This window comes from Pteronotus mesoamericanus, unplaced genomic scaffold (genome assembly GCF_021234165.1).
Source record: "Pteronotus mesoamericanus isolate MK-2021 breed Mesoamerican mustached bat unplaced genomic scaffold, CSHL_Meso_final contig_169, whole genome shotgun sequence".
NCBI classification, from domain to species: domain Eukaryota; kingdom Metazoa; phylum Chordata; class Mammalia; order Chiroptera; family Mormoopidae; genus Pteronotus; species Pteronotus mesoamericanus.
Genome location: NW_026555068.1, coordinates 1,741,052 through 1,763,021, shown reverse-complemented (window position 1 = coordinate 1,763,021; position 21,970 = coordinate 1,741,052). Strand labels below are relative to the sequence as shown.

Below are 21,970 nucleotides of genomic sequence, written 5' to 3'. Positions count from 1 at the left end.
TGTAATTTAGGGACAGAAAAAGAGGAGTTAACTGGCTTCTGCATTAATATTCTTAGAGACTTACAAAATGAAGAGGCAACACAGCTCAAGCCAACAGAGAACATTAGAAATTCTGCAGAACCCTGGAGCTTTGGGAACGCTGTTTGAAATCCTTGCCAGGTTCAAGTAACTGCCTTCACTTCTGCTGAAAGCCACAGTGATCTAGCCTGATGTTATATGCTTTATTTCAAATGGAGCAGCTAGAGCCTGGCCAATGACATTTGCCTCATAGTAGTCAAACAACAAATGCAAGTGTGTATAATAAATATAAATTTGAACGTTTGGACCTCACTGTTAGGAGTTGAAAAGCCCACAGCCTGAATCAGAGAAGCTGACTGTGAGCAGAGGCCTCCAGCTCCCAGGGCTGCGTTCCCCGCCTTTGGATGTGAGCGTTAAGGATGGGGCACCTAAGACCAGCCCCTCAAAAACAGTGTTGGGACTACCATAAACATCGTTAATTAAAGACGTTGAATGAAGAACGGGTAGGAAGGGCATGATCTCTGAGTGAAGGACGATCATTGCACTGAATGCTCTCAGCATTAGGAACCCTGCGTGGCCGGCCTTCCTTCGGGACACTGTGGGGACCAGCAGTGTCACCGCTCACGTCTTCGCCTCCACCGGGCACTCGCTGCCCCGTGCTTAGGCCTCTCGTAACTGGCACACAGTAGGAATTTAGTAGCGTTGTTTAATATAATATTATTTTGCCATGTATGGTGAATTTACTAAATGACCTAAAAATCCTGGGTCCCTTGGATGCCTCATGTTGTACGCTTTCTGCACTCACAGGCAGTACTGGCTTTATAGGCAAAAATCAGAATTCTACCCATGCAGATTAAAACGACTTTAACTGCAATTTCCTTCAGCGGCATACTCTAGGATATAGATTTAGCTTGAATTAGGCTAGCTCTAAACTTAAATATGTACACTCTATTACAAAACCCTCAAATGCTAACACACACATGCATGCTCGCACATATATGTAGCTCAGATGTGGATTAAAATTTGAAATGGGATACTAGAAGAGACACTTAAGGTGTTTTATAAAAGATACATCTATCCCAGGACAGAACCAACTGTTAGACAAAGAGCGATGTTTGAATTCTCAGATTTGTGCCTTGTCTCTACCCATGTCCACCCACGGAGATCGTGATCTGTGAGAGGTAAGGACACCCCTCGCCCTCTACACCCCATCACAGCTGATAAAGTCTCTATTTTTGATGAAGGCACAAGTCTGATTTTCAAAAACAATGGACTTTGGCTCCTCCAATGCCTTATTTTTCTATTTCAAGCCAAGCCGATGGCATCCGAAAAAGAACACCCCAAATTAAGGAAAGCTCAGCTCATGAGACAGCACACATGGTGGCTAAAAATAGCCCTGAATTTCATGGCATTGTGTAAGCGCTGAGCCTCAATCCGGGGTCCAGACACATTTGGAGATAAATAGAGCCTCTGTGGCTGACTTGCTTTTGTAGCATGTGCAAAGTGGCTGGGGTGCTCTGGCGGAATTGTGCACGCCGGTGCACCCGTGCACGTGCTGATCCGAGGGCGCTGAGCCCGGCTGACACCAGGTGGCTGTTTCCCAAAGCTCCCTCAGGTGACAGCATGAGCCAGCTGAAGGTAACGTTCCTGGTTCACAGCCCCGGGTGACAGCCTAAGTGTACCAGCTCTGTCCTACCCAGCTCCCCTGCATGGGGACAACGGTGCCAGTTCTGTCTTCCACCTCCGGGTCCCACCACAGAGCTGTGCTGGAAATCAGACCCACATCCTGGGCCTCACTCTTATCACAATGTTCCGTCAGCTGTCTGCACCCTACTTGGCTGTATACTCCTTGCTTATATCCCCAAGACAGTTCCAGGCACACAGCAGGGTCTTCATAAATGTTTTGAAAACATGAATAGAATTTTTGGTATTAATATTAGTAATTTCTTATAACAAAAAGCATTGGAGTTCAAAGAGAATTTTTGAAAATTCTGCCTGAAAAATGCTAACTTCTGGGATTTCCAAATAAGTATTGGGGGACTCGGAGAGTTACAGGAAAAAGGATGGAAAAACACCCCTATTTTTATTGTGTAAGAATCGGTGCAAACCTTAAAAACTCAGACACCAACTTTTTAGCTAAGATTTTCACAAAACAAAGTTCTAGAAATGAGCCAGCTTGCTTCAGAAAGTAGCCCGATTATAAACTTGATGATGAATAAAATTCTGATTATACTTGGCATCTTGAGAGCTTGCCTTGGACAGCTTGGGCAGGCTCGCCTTGGACCACACTGCTGAATTGTAGGGTGATTTGAAGGATTTACTACCACTTAAAAAAAAAAACCACTTTATCTGTTTCTTAAAAAGCAACCCTACATTTGGTTAAGTTTTTATCTCTAACCAGGAGCAACTGATGGGCTTGAGAACTATTCATGGTGAACCTGCTTTACATGGGGCCTTGGCTGGGTGCCCAGCCACACACATATGGACAGGGCTAGGCCTTGACTTTAAGGAAGCCATGCTGTGCAAAGAAAGAAAGACTGTGTACTTCCATAAAACAGAAGGAAAGCAGGAGGTTCCCAGAGAAGTGCTCCTCTGCTGGGAGGCTAGCTAGGCGAGGGGATGCGGACGGATGGGAAGCCACCTGGGGCCCAGGGGCGGGGGGGGGGGGTGCATTCCGGAGAGAGACACGTGTGCAGCAGCGATGAGAAGCGCTCTCTGACAAAGATGAGAGACCTGGACCCCACAGGGCACGCCTGTGGCCATGTGGGAACGTCAAGAGTACTTTGTGAATTTCTGAGAATTGTAAAATGAAGGAAATTTGATAATATAACAGCAATTTTCAACTGGTGTGCCCCAAGAATTTTTGAAACATGCGGTTCCTGGCTATTTGGTCAGGGGCCCTGGCCTCTTTTCCCTTCGATTGTCAAACCAAAAAAATGCCAACAGCCAACACAATAGCCATCAGTGTGAATGAATCAAAATTATACCTATGTATTTTGTCAGGTTGGCAAAAAAATATACCTTTTGGTGTGTTGCAGAATTTTTGTTACTAGTTTGTGTGTTGTGAGATTTTTTTTAAAAAAGGTTGAAAATTTCTGATACAACACCTGACTTCTTTTGAAACACCCTGAAGTGTTATGATTTGCTTCAAATACATGATGTCATAGGAAGTGTGTGCCAGGTGGGGATAGGGAATAGGAGGCAAACCTGGGTGGTACAGGGAGCAGCTTTATCAGAAGGACAAAGGTGGGATCCAGTAGTTCAAGAACGGGTTTGTACCGAAACAATGGAAGTCGTAAGAGCCAGAGCAGTTACTGAACCTTTACTTGTCACTAAGATGAACCTCAGCACAGCAGCCTCCCTGAGGCCAAGAACCAAAGATGGTTGAACACAAGACACAGAACAAGAGGTTAGGAGAATTTCACTCTATTGGGAGTTTGGTTTTTGAAAAACACTTGGGAGCAGTGGCGCCATGACAGCCGAGGGAGGACCCGGCCACAGTCACTCTGGGTCACCCTGCTTGCCAACAACCTAACTTTTCAGTCGTTTGGCTGCCGGGAATGAGTGAGGGTGAAACTCAGCACGGTGAGCTACGCCCCATGGCAGAGATCATAAGGGTGGGTGGAAGCTACTGCTGAAAATAAGATTCAGGAGCTCTCTGCTCACTGAGCTCCTCCCTCCTAAATGGTTACTGCAGGCTTACAGCGGCCCTAGCAACCACGCCGGCTGGCTGCTCTGCAGCCCTGGAGGGCAGCTTGCAGTCTGCAAACCAACTCTATGAATATAAAGATCGATTCCTTGGAAATAAGGTTTCTAAATGCAGGAATGGATTACCAAGGAAGACTAAGGCATCGGATTCAGCCGCAAAACTTAAGAACAGACAGTCCATTTGGAAAAGAGAGAGTCACTTAGGAAAAGCTATAGTGTTAAACTTCTAGCCTGAAGGTTCTCTGTAATGCATTCAACACCCTGCTATTTGGGACCAGTGCTCTATTTAAGAATGAATACACAGTAAAATTCTGAGCATTTCACACACTCAATGGTCAGAAATGGTCAGAAAGAGCTGGTGGAATTGATTTCAAATTAAAATAGGCCCCCTAAGAGTTAACCCATCTGAGAACAGACATGCACATAGGTGTGTATACATGCGCACACACAAACATGCCCTAGCAATGGAAGAAGCCAAGGAGGTGGGGCTCCCAAGTGCCCCTGGGCCTGGCCTCAGGCCACCCTGGGCTGGTCTTCTGAGCTGGCTGCACACCACAGCTCTGCACAGCATGGTGGCAGCCTGAACCCAAACTGCTGCCCTGGCGGGCGGGTTGCTAGAAGAGAAACACTGCTGTCACCCGGTCCAGGAAAAGAGTAGGTGGGAACATCACAGAGCCGGGGCACTGACACTTACTGCTATTCGCAGGACTGATGCCTTCACCGAAGTCCATTTGTCCTGCCTTCGGTCTATGACCAGGATGAATCCGATGCCAGCATCCTGTAAGCTGAAATGATGGGGAGAGATATCGGCAATTAATGGGCGTAGCAGGAAGACAGGCTTTCATGTAATCTCTAAGAAAACCTTATGATAAAATGATTCCTCCTATAATCCTTATGCCACTTCCGCACTGCAAAGTAAAATGCGTGCCAAGTAGGCGTCTGAGCAGACTGCAGCATTTCCATGAACCTCGTCCGGGCAATTTCCAATTGCTCTCATCTAAAGATGGACCAGTGTTTTCTGTGTTTTGCTTATTTCCCAGGCTAACAACGACCATTTCACAAGGCAAAGATCCAGGCAGAGCCCATCTTTCCTGGAGCTCAGTCAATTTTTGTTCCACAGTAGGAGCCCAGTCATTTTCATTTCTAGGTTGACTAGCTGGCTGAACTCTCCAAGACAGGTGTTAAGACACGCACGGTACGTTAGTCCTAGTATCTGAGGCCCCCGTGTTCATCCACATCAGAAAACTGCTCTTGATGGCATCGCTACAACTTTGGGAGAAAATCCCCGAGGCGTCTGAAGGCTCAGGAGCATCTGGTGGGAGGAGGAGAGGAGATGAGGCTCCTTGCAACAGCAACATCTGTGACAGAGATAACACTGAGCCGCTGTGTAATGATAACCTCAGTCCTGACTTAGCCTAACGCAGGAGCCTGAGTCACAGCGTAGAGACAAGGAGGTCCTCCTCCGTTGGCTAATTTTACATCCGAGCCAATTGTGTAATGCCAGCAGCTGCCGCTGCCAGCCAATCGACACAGGCGTGAGAAGGGCAGCCTGAGGCAACGGTGGGAATCACTAATTTCCAAGCCTCTGAACCTAAGGGAGCCACTTCTTGGTTTAAATGAAAGTCAGAATGACACGAACAAACATAAATGATGCAGTCTGTGAAAGCCTGCTGTAAACGTTATGTAATAAAGTCAGAGCTGTCATACCCCAAACCCTTCCTGACCCTCAGATTTAATGACAGTGACAGCGATAACACACAATGCACATCTGTGGGTGCACACCTGCGTGGGTGGGTGCACACCTGCGTGGGTGTGGGCTGTTGACTGTATCTTTATCCACACTAGAAGATGAAGGACTCTATGTATCGGGGTCTGGTTCAACAACAGCAAAAGCCTTCTGGGTAAATGTACAAATCAACATCAACTTTCATTCAGAACAGCCTGTCTGCTGCTGGCATTAGAGCCCACGTGTGCGCACACACTGAGAAGGCAATGATGCTGTTTCACAGCTGCACAGAGTGCTCCAGACAGACCTGTTTCCTGAGCTGCCAGTGTTCTTATGGAAGTAAGGTTTGTTTTTGTTTTGTGTCTGACTCAAGTTTCAGTGCCTGAAACCTAGATTCACAGCAGCCTTGCTCCCCACTGCACCTCAGCAGCAAGTGCTCAACACAGATGGCTGGCCAGCTTGCCTGATTCAGGCTGGGCAGGTCGGGTAGGAAGCTGAGTCGGAACAGAAACCCTAGTCCCCAGCCTGGACACTTCTTCTGGGAAGAGGGTTTTTTGTTCTTTAGGGTTGTTACTGGCCAGCCACTACACTAAAAGCTCAATTGATATTCTTCCTTTAATCCTCATAACAACCCTATGAGGAAGCTCAGAGATGAGGCACTGAGGCAGAGAGGGGTTAAGTTTTTTGCCCCAAAATCACAGTTAGTGAGCACAGATGGAGTGAACCCCATGATTTGGCTCTGAGTCAGAGCTCTCAGCTGTCTGCCAGCTGCCTCCCAGGCCAAGCCCACCCTGAGGAATGAAAGAAGCCTCCTCCCGCCCCTCCCGCCCCTGGGCTGCATCTTAATGCCGGGCCAGCCAGGGGCCTGCTCTTCAGGGGTCCTTCCTCCACGGCCGGGTGTCAGGGGACATATTGAGGGGGCCTGGCTCCAGAAGTAGCCAGCAAAGATGCCCGCACACCAGAACCCAGCTCAGGGTCCAGGGAAACGCTCTTCCATGTCCTCCTCATCTTGTCTCTTGCCATATTTTGGGACCAGTGACTCAGAGGTGCATAGACTTAACTAACATATGGCATCTTATGTAAGGATGCAGAGACCCTTCTAGGCTCCCATGTGCCCACGTGACTGCGGCCCCAGAGCCAGGCCATGCCATTTGCCCCGTTCCCCAGGGGTTGAGGTACAGCGGACCATCGGGTTCCGTCATTCCACCCACCACCAGGCTAAGGAAGGTCTGGATCTGCCCACATGAATGGAGGCCCTGGAGCTCAGGAAGCCCTGCTACACTCCCTCTCCACCCTTGAATATATGACCTCATATGCCCAGGGGGCAGGGCGGCTCATGCTTGCCAGGGGCTGCCCCCCATAAAGTCCCTTGCGTGCCAGGCCTTGGGCTGACTGCATTGAAGGTGGTGGCAGCGGAGTAAACAGGGAATACATAGTTCAGAAGCTGGCAGCCACACAAAGTGTCCCAGTACCACCGGCACACATGGCCTGCAACACACAGATGTTGGCCTCCAACCTCAAAACACTTGGACCAGAGGGCCGCCCTGGCCAGCTGCCCAGCAGCTGAGTGAGGCCGATGAGCTCACTATTGACCTAAATAATTAAAAGAGGCAAGGAGCTTGCATAAACGGTTTCTGGGATTCATCCATTCACTAGTGCTGTCTCTAAGCCCTCAAGACTCACTGGCCTTGGGCACCCATGGGCCTGCTAACTCCATCCGGGTGGCCCTCAGAAGCCTGGGGCACACAGGCCTGTCAGCTCTGGGTTTGACCTCACCAATGCAGGGCAGGAGCAGCGAGCAGCATGAGAACAGTCCAGACACAAGCGCTGGGCGGTTCCCTGCCAGTGAGTGAGGTCTGCCGTCACTTGGCATTGTATTTATCTAGTTCTTGGCTGAGCTGCATCTTGCTCCCCAGCCTGGGTGGGCCTTGCCTCCTCCCCCTCCTCTGGTTTAGACCCAATTTATCACAGAGCAGGGATGGGCGGAGACACAAAGAGGAACCAGGGTGACAGAGGAGGAAAGGCATTCATAGAGAGAATGGCCCTGGCCGGGAGAGCTGAGGGGCAGAGGGGGCAGTGAAACGGGCCTGCCTCTCCAACGGCAATGTGTACAGAGCGCTCTTGCAGAGTTTGTTAAAATGCTGATTCAGCTCAGGAGGCCAAAGTGAGGCCCCCCTTAGTGCATTTCTAACAAGCTCCCCATGCTGCTGATGCTGCCGGTCCAAAGACCGCACCCCGAGGGGCAAGTCCCCTAGACGAGTCCTGAGGACGCCCTGTGTGGGGGAGAGATGCTGTATCTGTCTGAGTGCCTGACTTTCTGCACAGAGGAAGAGCCCAGGGCAAGCTGGGACACCAGGTGTGGCTGCTAGCCTGTGGGACTTGGGCAGGGTCAGGAAAGGGGGGTGGGAAGGAAGGGAGTGGTGGCAGCGACAAGATCCCCCCTCCGAATAGCACAAGGAGATGCTCAGGTGGAGTGAAGCGGGGTCCCAGGGACGCAGCAGGGAGAGCAGTGCGGAGGTTTCGGGGCACCGGCGGCATGCTGGAGGGCAGGGAGTCAGTGGAGGTGAGCAGTCCGGTGGCTGGTGGGAGAGGGAGGTGCTGACGCCGGTGACAGGCCAGATGGTGTTTTTGGAAGAGAGGCCATTGGGAAGAAATCTTGAGGGACTGGGAGGTCACTGCCCCGCTCCAGAACAGCAGGGCCAGGGCCCGGCACCACACACCTTCCTGCTGGGCCACTGTCCCCACACCTGTCCTCTCCCCCCTCTCAAGAGGCAGGGTGTTCAGGAGAAGGAAGGAGGGCAGTACCTATGGGCAGCTTGTATTCCAAGCCTGGCCATATGCACAACTGAAAACATACTGTGTCCTAGTTATACGAATAAACAAGCACCAGCGAAGTGCAGGAACAGGTAGAAACCGGAGGAGGAGCTTTTACGTCAGAATTTTTAAATCTGTTCTGGCTGATGGCGCCCTCTTGTGGTTGGAAGTGAGTGCTGCCCGTGACCAAGCAAGCACTGGGTGCTGCAGGCGCGAATGCGAGGGGGCAGGCCAACTTTAACCAGCTGTAATGTGGTTACAGTGACTTCTGGGGAGCCCACCATCCTCTCTGGCCCCTGGACACTACTACAGTGTCCCAGAGACCTGTTAGGTTATATGTGTGGGAGTCCTGCCTGGCCCAGAGCAGTCTGAAGGGCTCAGAGCCTGAGGACCGAAGTCTCAACATGATAATCTAGCATTCAAGTGTGCTTTTAAAATTATAAAATTTGGTCTTGCTCCCCATCTGGTCTTCTAAAAACCAGGATGACAGGACAGCCTTAAGACAGCCCTGCTTTGGGACAAATCCCTTAACGCTGGGGAAGTTATCCTCTCGTGATCCTGTGGCTGATTCCTGCTGGGCCTGGATTTTTAAGAATGGGAGGGACCATCACTCAAGAGGGCCCAATAGGCTGAGGGCATCACAAAAGGTTCACTGGAGTCCGTCGCTGCAGCCTCTGTGAGTGCTCCCCACAGCAGGCTCTCCTGCGTGTCTGGCTGCTGCCGAAGCTGGAGTTTGGGGCAGCTGACCCAGTTTTAAATTACTGTAGCTGATGCGAAGGCTCAGCAGGCTCGGAAGCCACTGCACTCCTCCTGGGCTGCGGGGGAGGGGCTTCTCAGGAGAAGAGACCATACCGAAGCCCTAGTTACGGAAATCACGGGCTCAATGCTCTCTCTTAGAATTAGGAATTAGTGATCCCACTGCTTGAAAGACCTTTGATATGATTATTCCCCCCTCCCTGGAAAGACCTGGAGGGGACTGGGTTCTGTAGCTGGTTTGGGGTACACCGGAAAGGACCCCGACTATGCCAAACTGCCTCTGCCCTTCCCTTGTGGCAGAGTGAGCGTTTGGTGCCATCAGATCTCTGGCAGCCGAGGGATCAGGTGTGCTGCAGTGGAAGCCCTGACCTTCCCAGGAGCCATCATCACCCCAGGTCTGCCTGGGAGCTGCATCCGCTGGCCCTGACCGCAGGCCCGCTCAGGGCCACACCCTGTCTGTCCCCTGCCGTGCCCAGCCCGAATGAATGAATAAACAGGGGACCCCGAGAGGCAGCGCCAGCCCTCCTCCTTGGCGTGGTCCAGAGAGAGAGAGAGCAACTCCGGTTGCCTCTGCCCGGTCCTGAAAAGGAGCACGTCACCAGGGCCCTGCTCCCTTCAGGTTCTCCCAGCTCCTCGACAGTGGTGTCCCTATGTCATGGGTCCAGTGCTGAGAAGCCTGGAGTCTGTGCCTCCCCTGCGGATGTCAGCCAGTTCCTTGCCTGGGTTTATTCCCTCGATCCCACAACCTGTCCTCAAGCAGCATGCAAAGCCCTCCTGCCAGCCTGCTGGCTTTCCAATCAGCAGCAAAATGATCTCCTTAATCGTGGTTATAACTGTCTTTTAAAGTAGTTAAATTTGTTATTATTGCCACTGAGAGACTGAGCGTACAGATGGGCAATGGAAAGGCCAACCTAAAAAATTATAACTGTGACCCACACCCTGCAGCACCCAGCGCAGAAAACTGGCCCCCGCCTTGGTGCCCAGTCCGGGCAGCCAGCCTGCCTCCAGAAGTCACCTGTACAGGAAGTTGGCCACTATCTGTAGCAACAATCCCAGAAGTCAAACAACTACCCCATAGCCATTGGCCCCTGAGGGTCTGGACATTCTAATGACTACAGGTCCCCCAATGTCTGCCCCTGCTTCCAACTCAGGACCAATCAGAGGAAGCCAAACATGCTCCCCTAACCGCTACTGCACCCAAGCATCTGCAGAGGGTGCAGCTGCTGCTCGCTAGGGGAGCACCCCAATACAACTAAGGTCCATTGGCCTGGAACAATATTTTCTGGGATGTAAACATCAACAGGTCATAGCAAGCTAGGTAGGCTTCAACACAGGCTGGTTCTGTGCAAAGGGAGAAGGCGTGAGGTTTAAAGAGGAGCAGAGCCAGACTGGGGGTACCCACTGCTCCAGCTGGGCCTTACTCCACCCTGTAGGCAGGGCTCACAGCTTGAAGCTGGAGGATGGTGAAGCAGCCCCTTCCCACAGTGAAAGGACCACGGCGACACTGAATACCCTGGTGAGTGTTCTCAGAGCCACCTCTAACAAGGCCTGCTCAGCCTGGCGCCGGGACCAGAGGAAACAAGGCCAGTGATGGGGGTGGCATCAGGCCAGGGCGTGCTCTTGCAGGAGGCAGTCACAGGCTGGCATCTGTCCCAGACCATCCCTGGCAGGTGGTGGCACAGGCGTCAGGCAGAGCTTGTTCATCCATGTTAGGGCGCCACGGTCCCATGGGAAAGAAGGTCCAGCTTCCTGAGAGGCTGGGCCGGATATCATGGCCCTGACTAAGCAGGAGGGTCCTGAGGGCCGGGCCAGCCCAGAGGGGCAGGGGATGGACAGGCCAGGCTGGTGGGTGGATGGGGTTGGAGGCAGCAGGGACAGCTTGCAGGGGGAGGGTGGGGCACTACAGTTGGAGAGGGGGGTATGCAGAGCCAGGCTTGCAGAACACATGGGTCCTGCTTTAGGAAGGGCCCGGTCTGCCCTTCCTGGCCTCCTGATTCTATTTCTTTGCTTCTCTCTCTCATCCCGTATTTTGACACTGGTCTACAAAAGATAGCAAATGTTAAGGAGGCTTTATTTCCTTGTTTTCCTTTTGGAAGTGAAAGGCCATGGCCATGTCTCTCTCTGCCTTTGTGACCGACCTGCCCAAGTTCAAATGCTGTGACCTTGAATGTGTTCCCTGAGCATTCAATTCCGAGCCTTTCTTTGCTGGCTGCTTCTTCCCTCTTCTAATGATTCAAAAGCTTCACCTGTTATAATATCATTTGTGCACTGTGTTTATCTCAATAGTGGTCAGCTTTTCATCCCGGGAAACAAAACAGCAAGAAAAACATCAAACGCTTTTAAAAAAAACCCTCCCTGACATGGTAATGTGTCCGTTCCCAAAGTCACAGGCAATCCCAGTTAGAGCTGGCCCACATCAAACGTGCACAACAGATGACCCACAGCGAGCAGGCACCGGCCAGGGAGCCCTTTGCCACAAAGCAGTGGCGTTGCCCCTCTTTTTCACAACCCAGAAGGAACAGTCCATTTTACAACAAACAAACAAACAACAGTTATTTCTCCAAAGAACAAGAAAACTTGTATTTTTATGTTCTTTCCATGAAAGTGGTTTTCTTCATATCAATAAAAGTAGTTTCTTGGACAAAAATTAACAAGAAAACTCAAACTTTGATGCCTGGGGGAATCACAATGAGTGCATTTGGAATCCGTTTGAACCATGAACGCAGAGAGGAGCGATTATACTCATTCGTAGGTAATGAAGAGGTCAGGGTGCTGCCCTGTCCCTGGTCTGCATGAGCCCACACAGTACAGGGGGAAGCTGGACCACCTTATCTATTTTTCAAAGGTTGATTCCTAATCTAGCTCAAAAACATAGCATCAACAGATGAATGGATAAACAAAATGTGGTCTCTCCATACAGTGGAATATTATTTGCCTTAAAAATGAAGGAAATTCTGACACATGCTACCGCAGGGACGAACCTTGGGGATGTTACACTCAGTGAAATGACAGGCACAAAAAGATAAACACTGTATGATTCCACCTCAGTGGGGTCCCTACAGCCCTCAAATTCAGAGAGACAGAAAGTAGGAAGGTGGGTACCAGGGGCTGATGGCGGGGAACAGGGAGTTAGTGTTCAATGGGGACAGTATGAGTTTGGGAAGATGAAGACGCTCTAAAGATCTGTCGCACGCCAATGTGAATATACTTAACACTACTGAACTATATACTCAGAATGGTTAAGGTGGTAAGCTGTATATTATAAATATCTTACCACATTGAAAATAAAGCTATAGAAAAATAAAACTAATAACCACAAAAATTCTTTAAATACATTTAAGAAATTAAAAGGTGCACCCCCTGGCCGGTTCTTTGTAATTGTAGAGGGAACTGCTGCCGGGGGCGGGGCATGAAGGCACCACCTTGGGAAGGCAGACCCAGGCTGAGGGCCTTCTGGAATCTGCTCATTACCTGCCTCAGGTTCACGCTTGCAGCCCCAACCGTCCGCCTTTCCTGCTCCGGGGCTCCGAGCACAGGTCCTGGACCGGCCCCGTCCTGTGCCCTGACTCTCCGCTGCTCACCTGGAAGCTCAGAGCTTATCTGGTTTCTCCCGGATCTGCTTCAGGGGCCTTCTCTCCACCTGGAGCTGAAACTCTAGCTGCGCAGGCTCTGGGCGACCTGCGTCTCCCCTTCCGCACCACCCAGGCCCCACGGGGCGGATGAGCTGGCAGCTGCAGCCCGGGCGGCAAGGGAAGGACTTCCCACACGCCAAGCCCACGCTTCCACGAGTTTCCTTCACTATACACCTAGAAATGGTTAAGATGGTAAATTGAATGTTATGAATATTTTTCCCTCACAGCAAAATGCCATTATTTCTAAGGCAGGCAAGGGTTGTGGTCTCTGCTCCTGGGCCAGGAACCAAGGTAACGATCTCTCGGCCTTTTTTCCGTAAAGGAAAGGCCTGGCCGCTGTGGGATCCCACCCCATCGCAGCGCATGTGCTGGGACGGATGGAAACATTCCACCTTGAGCGGCTCAGTGTGGCAGCCACTGGCCACTCGTGAATTGAAATATGGCTGGCCTGAACTGGGGACTGAACTTTTACATGAATTTAGTTTTAGTTTTTACATTCAAATAGCTACGCATGGCCAGTGGCTGTCAAATTGAACGGCAGTGACAGAGAAAGGTCATTACAACAAAGGAAGATGTCTCAAGGTGATGGGCAGCCTCCGGCCCCCCCATCCCCAGAGAACATGAGATGTAGAGGCAGGACCCTTCGGTGTGCAGGAGGTCACTGGGTCCCCACTGCTTCAGACCACGTGGAACCACAGGCTGAGCGAAGTCATGAGTGGCAAATAGTACGAACTGCCCTTTACTTGCTAAATATATGGTGGGAGGCAGGGAGGATCACAGGGCCTGAGTGCCTGAGAATGATTACAGATGGGACATTTTCAAGGCGCCCAATCTCACACACGGAGTGCCCAAACCAGCAAGGCCGGGCACGAGACGATTCATCACGGCAGGACGCGGAGGGAGATGGGAGGGCGAAGGAAATCCCCGCTAACAGGGCGGACTCAGCGAGCTTGGTCCACCTACTGCAGACGGTGCAGTGCCGCCACGGAAAGAACGACGCTAAAGGTGAGTGTAGGGGGATGTCCGGGGCATGCTGTTGACTAAGAAGCGGGGGTTGTAATGGTGCACATCTGTGCTGCCCCATTTGGGGAAGCATGTGCATGGGATCGAACAAGGTGGATTTTACCCAAACTCTTAACTCTGGGGCAGGGGGCGGAGAAGAAGCGGGGTGTGAGGTGGAGATCTCACTTTTTCATGTGCACATTTTGAATTGTTTGGGATGCATTCTCACACACACTTTTCTATCTTTATACTTAAAAACCAACTGAAAATTACATTGGAAATCACAGTGGCAGCGAAAAGTAAGGTGCGTCCGAGGGCTGGCGTCCCACTGGTCTGAACCATTGGTGGCCTGCCAGGCAGGCACCTCTGGGAATGGGCAGCCTGGGCAGCCACAACGTGGAGAGGGAGTCAGCCTGGGTCTGGGGCTAGTCTCAGAATTCCCTAGGGGGTGCTCGAAACTCTTGCCTGGGAGTCTAAGACCACGTTGACATTCCTGTTTCATTCCATGTGCATCTGTCTTTTTCCTACAGTCCATGCAAACTGTGCATGTGGGTGCATGTGGCCTGCGTGTGCCATGTGTGGCATGCATGTGTCCATGTGTGCACCATGCATACACGCCTGCATGTGGGTATGCCTGTATGTGCACGCCTCTTTTCGGGGTGAACGTGGCCCGTCACTGATAGCCACTTGGGAGATGGAATCTGTCTCCCAAGCAGCTGGGTGATTTGAACCAGGTCCACGGAAAGTCAATGTCATTGTCAGCTTCAATTAACTTGAAGGGCCCCTGAATTGTCTTTTAATTGGGCTGAGGAGAGACCGCAGCAGTGGAGGGAGGTGATCCTCTTGATATTTTGTCCCAAACCCTGGGTGTAGGAGGTGACTGAAGTCCCTGGTGCCCACGTGGAAAGGCAAGCCCAGGGCTGCTCGATCTCTTTTTCAAAAGAAAGCCAGAAATCTACTATCTCAGTGCCGGCAACCCTATGCATGTGTGCCTGTGTGTATGTGTGTGCACCATGTGTGTATGGGAGTGTTTATCTGTGTGCACGTGCACATGGTGCCTGTGTCAGGAAACCCGGAATGACTTCATCCATGGGAGGGACAGGATCCGACTGAGTTTGAAACTTGACTTTCACCGCACATAGAGTAGGGTGAAAAGAGGTAGGGAGCAGGGTGGGAGGGTGCTTGGGGGTGGAGGAGGCCCAGGCTCTGGAGCTGCAGGGGCGCAGGCCCCGGGGCCCTGGCCCTCATCACCTGCTCGGGCTCCGTGATCCCCGTCACAACCTGCTCAGTGCTGGGTGGGGCCCAAGGGACACATGCTAAGTCTAAATCAGATGGTTGCCGCCCTTTCTGTTTTGTTGTTGGGTGATTTCTCTCAGCATAAACATGCTCTTAGTTCTCTCACCTTAAAGGAAACACCCCCCTTGCCTCCCTGTCACCAGCTAGCTGACCCACTGCCCTGCTCCCCTGGGGAGCAAAATCCTGGAAGGAGGTGTCTGCACCCCCTGTCTCAGGCCCCTTGCCTCTCGTTTTTGTGGAATTTACGCTAAGACACATTTTACTCCAAGCCCTTCACCAAAACTCTTCCTGGATATCCCTCAGCGTACTTAAAGGCCTGCACGCCGCAAGACTCCCACTGAATTCCTCATTCTCATTGTGTTTCACCCCTCGGTAAAGTGACCATAGAATGGACTGTCACAGCTGGGACACTAGAGAGGAAGGGGCCATAAGCAGCTGCAGGCGTAGCATGGCCACTGAGCCAGCGCCCTTTCCACCTGCACTGAGCCCCACACAGCCCTCCAGGATCTGGGTGGTGCCCTCCCTGCCTGAGACCCGAGCTGGGGCTGACCCCCTCCCTCTCACTGCGTTTCCTCCTCCCCCATGATCTCCCCCAGCTGGAGCTCCTGGGGGCTCCCCTTCCGCCCACCACCCCAGCCCTGAGGCCCAGGTGCTCACAACTCCTGAATCCACACGCCAGCTGGGACCTTGCCCCCGACTTCCAGACTCACCTAGCAGTACCCAGAGGTACCAGCCCTCGACCTGAGGGGTCCCCTGGACGTGCAAGTGACATCTCAAACCTGACGAGACCCTCCTCCGTTTCTCCCCTTCTTGGGTGACTGCTACCCCCAACCATCAGGCCGTCTCTAATTCCTCTGCCCCCTCCCGGGGACCTTTGTGAGGACTGTCCTCCACATGCCCTCTAAGTCACTGCTCATGGGGACTGCCCCCCACTCTCCCTCCCGGCACCCCCCCCCTTTGGCTCTCATTCTTCTGTTTTTATACTCTAATTCCTGTGCACATTTTAGTTAATTTACTGAGAATGTAAGCAGCAGGATCTTCATCTATTTTGTTCACTGTTGGGTCCATGTCTCCCAGCACCCAATAGACAGAGCACCCAACCAGAGCACCCTCCTGTGCCTTTCTCTGTCATGTCTGTAGGGAGGTCACGGGCCTACTCTACAGAGTTAAGACATGTGGTTTCCTGTCACTTGTCCTCTCACAAGTCCCTGGACTTGCCCCCACCCAGGTCTGGCAGATGAGGGCAAACAGACCCCACTAGGACTTGCAAGGGTTGTAAGCATCTGAGTGCGAAACCCAGCCCTCTAGCCAAGGCGAGAACTCACAGGGACACCTCCATGGTGTGACTGCCCTGCTGGCTGGATGCCACCTGATGCACTGGGGTGTCCAACCTTTTGGCATCTCTGGGCCACACTGGAAGAAGAAGAGTTGTCTTGGGCCACACGTTAAATACATTGCAACATGTAATCACAAGAAAATCTCATAACGGTCTAAGTAAATTTATGATTCTGTGTTGGGCCACATTCACAGCCATCCTGAGCTGCATGTGGCCTGCAGGCCACAGGTTGGACACCCCTGGCCATCAATCATAAAGTCCTCCCACGTTCCCTTTACTGAGTCGTTTTTCTTTCTTCTTTTTCTTTTTCTCTTTTAATCCTCACCCAAGGACATGCTCGTTGACTTTAGAGAGAGGGGAAGGGAGAGAGAGACATTGATGTGAGAGGGAAACATTGCCTGGTAGTCTCTAACATGTGCACTGACCAGGACCCGAACCTGCAACCCACGCATGTGCCCTGACAGGGAATGGAACACGCTACCTTTTGGTTTATGGGACGATGCCCAACCAAGTCACACCAGCCTGTGGGAGTCTTTTTCCCAAGGGACAATAATTTGCCTTGTTTTCACGTATGTCTGCTACAGCTGGATGAAGCCTATTTGTTTCAGTGTAATATTTCACATTCATCAATAACTATTAATCAAATGTAATAGCTAACATTGGGGCTCCTATCATTTGCATTATAGCAGGAGAAGAGCTAAAATTAGCACATAATATATTTTTTAAAAGGACAGAATGAATACTTAGTTAACAACCACAAGATTTAGTGACTCTTAAAGCAGCCTTCATGAGAGATTTGTCCACTTAATTTGCATTGACATTTGAAAGCACCACCTGGTTCTAAATTTCACTCTTTCTACTTAGAGGCTGTTCTCGCTCAGCAGAAGTGTGGAATAAGTCCCGTGCCAATGACTTGCCTGTGTGAGGAGTTGTTCCTTCTTTCTAGAAGAAGCGCCTGCCCAGCTCCTGGCTCCAAATGGTTTGGGACGGGCACTTGAGGGGACTGGCTGCAGTGCTGGCTGTGTCCATCAGGTGGCAGCGCGCCCTTCCTCTGGTAAATGGGAGATGATGGGGGAAGGGGACGACTCTCCCCAAATTCCCACAGGAGAACATAGGATTGCTCCACACTGGGGTGCTGTCAGCACCCTGGGCCACTTCACATACTTGTGGACGTGTGTGTCAATTGTCAGTATCTTCCCCCAGCCCCAAGCCGGTCCCTCATCCTGAAGACAGGAATGCAGGGGGCCCTTGCTTTACCGGTGCTTCTCCCCCACGTTTTTAATGTACATTAAATTCTCTAGGAATGCGACTGCTGCGTGAACCAGTGGAAGACTGCACTTCCGTTTTCTTTAGCACTTAACCAAAAATGATTCCCTCTTTCAGAGATGATATCCGGAATCGCATCCTCCTAGAGGTACTGTGACTGACAGAGCGCCCTGGAGGCTGATGGATTCGGACTCAGAGCCGTACACATGGTGGCAGGTACCTGCCTGACCTCCATTACTCCTGACGTAATACCTAACTTCTCGCTGTCGGCCCTTCGTGTTAGTTAGGGCACTGACGTTGTCTTCTGAAATGATGGATGTATTGGATTTTTATTATTTAGGAGTTTTATTTCTGAATGAAAAGGGTGCATTAGGTCTGACTGGTTCAGGTCCATCACTCTGGCGTTCTGGCTTCTTATCATCCTCCACAGTAAAGAAGAGAAATGTGAATAAAACAAACACAATATACGCCATTTCCCCCGGAAACACAGCTTCTGGGTTTAGGCTTCAAATATTCAAACTGGCCTCTTGGCCACTTTCATAGCACTATGTATTGTAAAGTAAACGTAATGTGCAATAACTCCTCAGCTTTCCAAGGGAAGCTTGTGTTTCTAGCCCTCTGATCTTATGTATATATTGTGCGTGCATTCTTGGGGATCAGGGTTTTGAAAAGGCTTCCTTCTACTGAGGATAAAAACCCTTCAAAATAAAAGAAGAAACAAAAGCCACTTATTCTGATTGAAGGGGAGATAAATAGGCTGGAGCAAGAAATCACAGGGGACTTCCTATGTCATATTAGGCAGCCTGGCCTATGTGAATTTCCTTTATTCACCTGCAGATGAAGTTTATTTGTCCAGCAAATATTTACCTAGGAGCGACCTACATTCTAGGCAGACGGAGACCAAAATCAACTGTAGAGTAATCACCACCATTTCAGATAAACCCTGTGAAGCCCATAAGCCTGAGAGGTGAGGGGCCTGGGGATGAAGGGACAATGGGCAGGATGGAAGGCTTCCCTGGAGAGATGGCTTAGAGTACGAGGGGTGTCTCCAGAGACCCAGCAGAGGGACAGCAAGTGCAAAGGCCCTGAGGCCAGAAGGCCTGAAGACCAGCAAGACCGGCAGGGGTAGTGACCACCAGGGGAGAAGGTGGCACCAGCCTAGAAGGTCCCGAGATGGGAAATCTGGCTGCCCCCTTCCCAGCGTCCTGCCTGTTTGTGGCTTGGCAGGGAGGAGGTGCACCTCTATATTTGGCTCAGAATGTTGGGTGCTGACATTTTCAGATACAAAATAATCCTTTGACCTTTTAAAATCTGAGAGTGACCAGAAAACCCAAGTTTCCATCCACAGGCAAGGAAGGATTTACCCCACTGAACCCATCTTAGGTGGGCAGTGGGAGACCAAATAGAGCGCTCCTGTGAACCCCGCTCCTGCTGCTTCAGCCAGGTGCTGAGCGGCACCAGGTCCGGGGCTAGCCATTGCCTTGGCCAGGGTTCGGGGACCAAGCCTATAACTATAGAGATGACTTGTGGTGAATTTTCATTTATAGGACTTTTAGATCCCTAAATGGGGATAGGAGAAGAAGAAGACAGAGAGAAAATGAGGTGGGTAGTGAGGAGGCCCTGGAAGGTTCGAGAACCAGTCTATAAGCAAAAGTCAGGATGCACATGTGCGTGCTGAGCTCTCTCAACATTCACAACCCTTGAATTCCTAAGGTTCTATCCAGTTTCAGTTTAGCAAAAGTGAACAACTCCGTAAGGTTTTCTAAAATGGAAATGAATAGAAAGAGGTTCAATAAAAGGGAGGAGATGCCCCAGCTTGTAGCTCAACGGTGTAAGACCAAGAATAACTTTGGCATCTGAGAAGTGACTCCATATAGTTAGCATTCAGTGTTCATCAAACCTTCCTGAGCTCCTGCCGCTGCCCGGGCTTTAGAGAGAGGCCTGGGGCGGAGGGGCCACGGGGGAGGGAGGGTTGAGGGCTCTCGCTGCCCCTCGGAGATGGTCCCTGTAGGGAAGGCTCCAGAAGCTGGCACAGAAGCCCACCCTCCCAAAGACCAGCCAGACTGCCAACCACAGCTGTCCCTATTTTCGTTTTAAATCATTTGAACTTGTCCTCCCCTAAAACCACTGCTGAGTTCATTGTTTCATGCTCAAATTGCTGTTCCTTCCTGCTTGCTGGTTTGTCCCAGAGAGTTCCCATTGCCATTTAAGCACCCTGCCGCTGGGCACACCGAGCTCTAGAGCAGGGGTCCCCAACTGCAGGACTGCGGACCAGTACCTGTCGGCGGTCTGTAAAGAACTGGCAGCGAGGGAAGCTCACCTGAGCCCCACCTCCTGTCCTCGCCCCCCATACCCCCAACCCGGTCCACAGCAGGAGGTGCCAGCAAGTGAAGCTCCCCTGTGCTCTGCCTCCTGATCCCCCCAGCTCCACCCCCTGTCCCCCCAACTCTTCTCTGGAAAAATGGGTCCCTGGTGCCAAAAAGGTTGGGGACCACTGCCCCAGAGCATTTTCCTGGGTCCTCCCCCAAAGGACACCCTCCTGTGTCACTCCACATAGGGAGTCTGGGTACTTTCTAGATACATGATCCTACTTTAGTGACATCATCCCTGAGGTCCAGTGGCCTTGTCTACAGAACAAGCCTGACAGCTGCCTTCCTGTCTCTATAGTTTTGAGGGTCCAGGAAGAAAATAAATGGAGATGCTGTGTAGGATGGTAGCTGCCACCTTGAAGCACGTCCCTGAGCCTCTTCAGGGGGGAGCGGCTGGCCAGAGGGGGCCCTTAAGGAAGGCTGCTTGGCTCCCACGGCATCAGCCATCCCTCCTGCCTCCGCTCGGCCACCTGGAGCCTAGCACACTAAGGCACGTACTTACAAAGAGAGGACAACAGAGATGGCGACTGCAGGCCCCCCATGGCTGAGCCAGGGAGCACATTGTCCATATGTTTCTTGTCAAGGGACATTCACCACCCACGTCTGTCAAGAGCCTCCCCCAGCTTAACTGGCCCCTCTTCCTCCACCATCAGCCAGGTTGCTAGAATAACCTACACATCCCCCACCTCCCCAGCATTGGCTGGTGGTGATCAGTCCTTACTGATTGGAGGTTTTTGCATGTCATGTATCAGTTGATCAAACTTGCTGTTTTGGCCTGTTTTCTAGAGTAGACTACTTCACAGAGCTCTAAGTTACCTAAAGTCAGAAACTTCTGCTTACAGACGGTGAGGAATGAAGGACAGCACTCCCTAGTGCCTGTGACGCTGAGCTTCTGTATGTACAACTGGTTAAAGTCTCCCTACACTAACGTCTCCTTGTATGTTATGTAACAGGAGAAAACATCAAGAGCAAGGTTGTTCCTGTCCTTCTGCAGTGTGTTGCTCACTGTGTCCTAAACAGAAGAAGGAACTCCTGTTCCAGAACATGAGGTGACTTTCTCACCACTTCTGAGGACAAGGCCCCTGTCCTGGAGGGCCTCACGGCCATCTCCACAGGGCAGCCTCCCTCCCAGGGAAAGAAAGACCCTCTCCCAGCATCGTCTTGCTTGTCTAGTGAAAGACAGGACACTGACTGAGTTAAGAAATGTCCCCTGGGCTCAGTCGGACTCCAGAAGGAGCAGACCGGAGCCGGCCAACTCCCACCGGCGAGGGGAAGGATACCAGCTCTGGAGCTGGAACAATCGAACAACTGGACTGTGATCCAGCATCTTCCACTGCTTGGCTGTGTAACATCGGCCCGCTTCTGAACTCTCAGCCACGAACTCCTCATCTGGCAAAGGCCCCCTGCGAAGCCACAAGGGGGTTCAGTGACACGTACCTGGGGATGCTGGTGAGATAGGTCATGACATTCTGGAACTCCTTGTCCGGCACGTCGCTGAAGGCCGGGTAGTCCGGGAACGTGATGACTGGGCTGCCGTCCTGCCCCCGCCCACCTGGGGAGAGAGCAAAGGCAACACTTAACTCAGGGGGCATCTGTGCCATGTCTTCAGTGGAACATGGCCGATTTTTCATAAGCACTGAATATTTCACTTAAAATTGACAGTGCGTTCTTCAATGTTAGTATTTTTTAAAATTTATTTATTTTTAGACAGAGTGGGAAGGAGGGAGAAAGAGAGGGAGAGAAACATCAATGTGTGGTTGCCTCTCGTGTGTCCCCACCCGGGAACCTGGCCCACAACCCAGGCATGTGCCCTGACTGGGAATTGAACTGGCGACCCTTTGGTTTACAGGCTGGCGCTCAATCCACTGAGCCACATCAGCCAGGGCCAATGTTATATTTTTATTATGAAATACATGACACTTACTAAAGGAACTATTTAGAATATACAAAAAGGTGAGATGAATTAAAACAACCACCCATTTTTTTTTTGCCACTATATGGCAGCCACCATAGCACCAGGCACATTTCTTTCCAAACCTTGTTCGGT

The 21,970-nt window shown here is 51.3% G+C and overlaps 1 protein-coding gene across 7 annotated transcripts in view; it reads right to left on the bottom strand.

Moving 5' to 3' along the window:
• Window positions 1-21,970, bottom strand: part of MCF2L (MCF.2 cell line derived transforming sequence like) — a 111,955-nt gene that overhangs the window by 33,972 nt on the left and 56,013 nt on the right. For all 7 annotated transcript variants that reach the window (XM_054565866.1, XM_054565872.1, XM_054565871.1 and 4 more), the window contains exons 3-4: window positions 21,361-21,475; window positions 4,421-4,511 (exon numbers count right to left, since the gene is read on the bottom strand). In XM_054565866.1, the coding sequence (XP_054421841.1) occupies window positions 4,421-4,511; window positions 21,361-21,475 (206 nt within the window). The remainder of the gene's footprint in view (window positions 1-4,420; window positions 4,512-21,360; window positions 21,476-21,970) is intronic.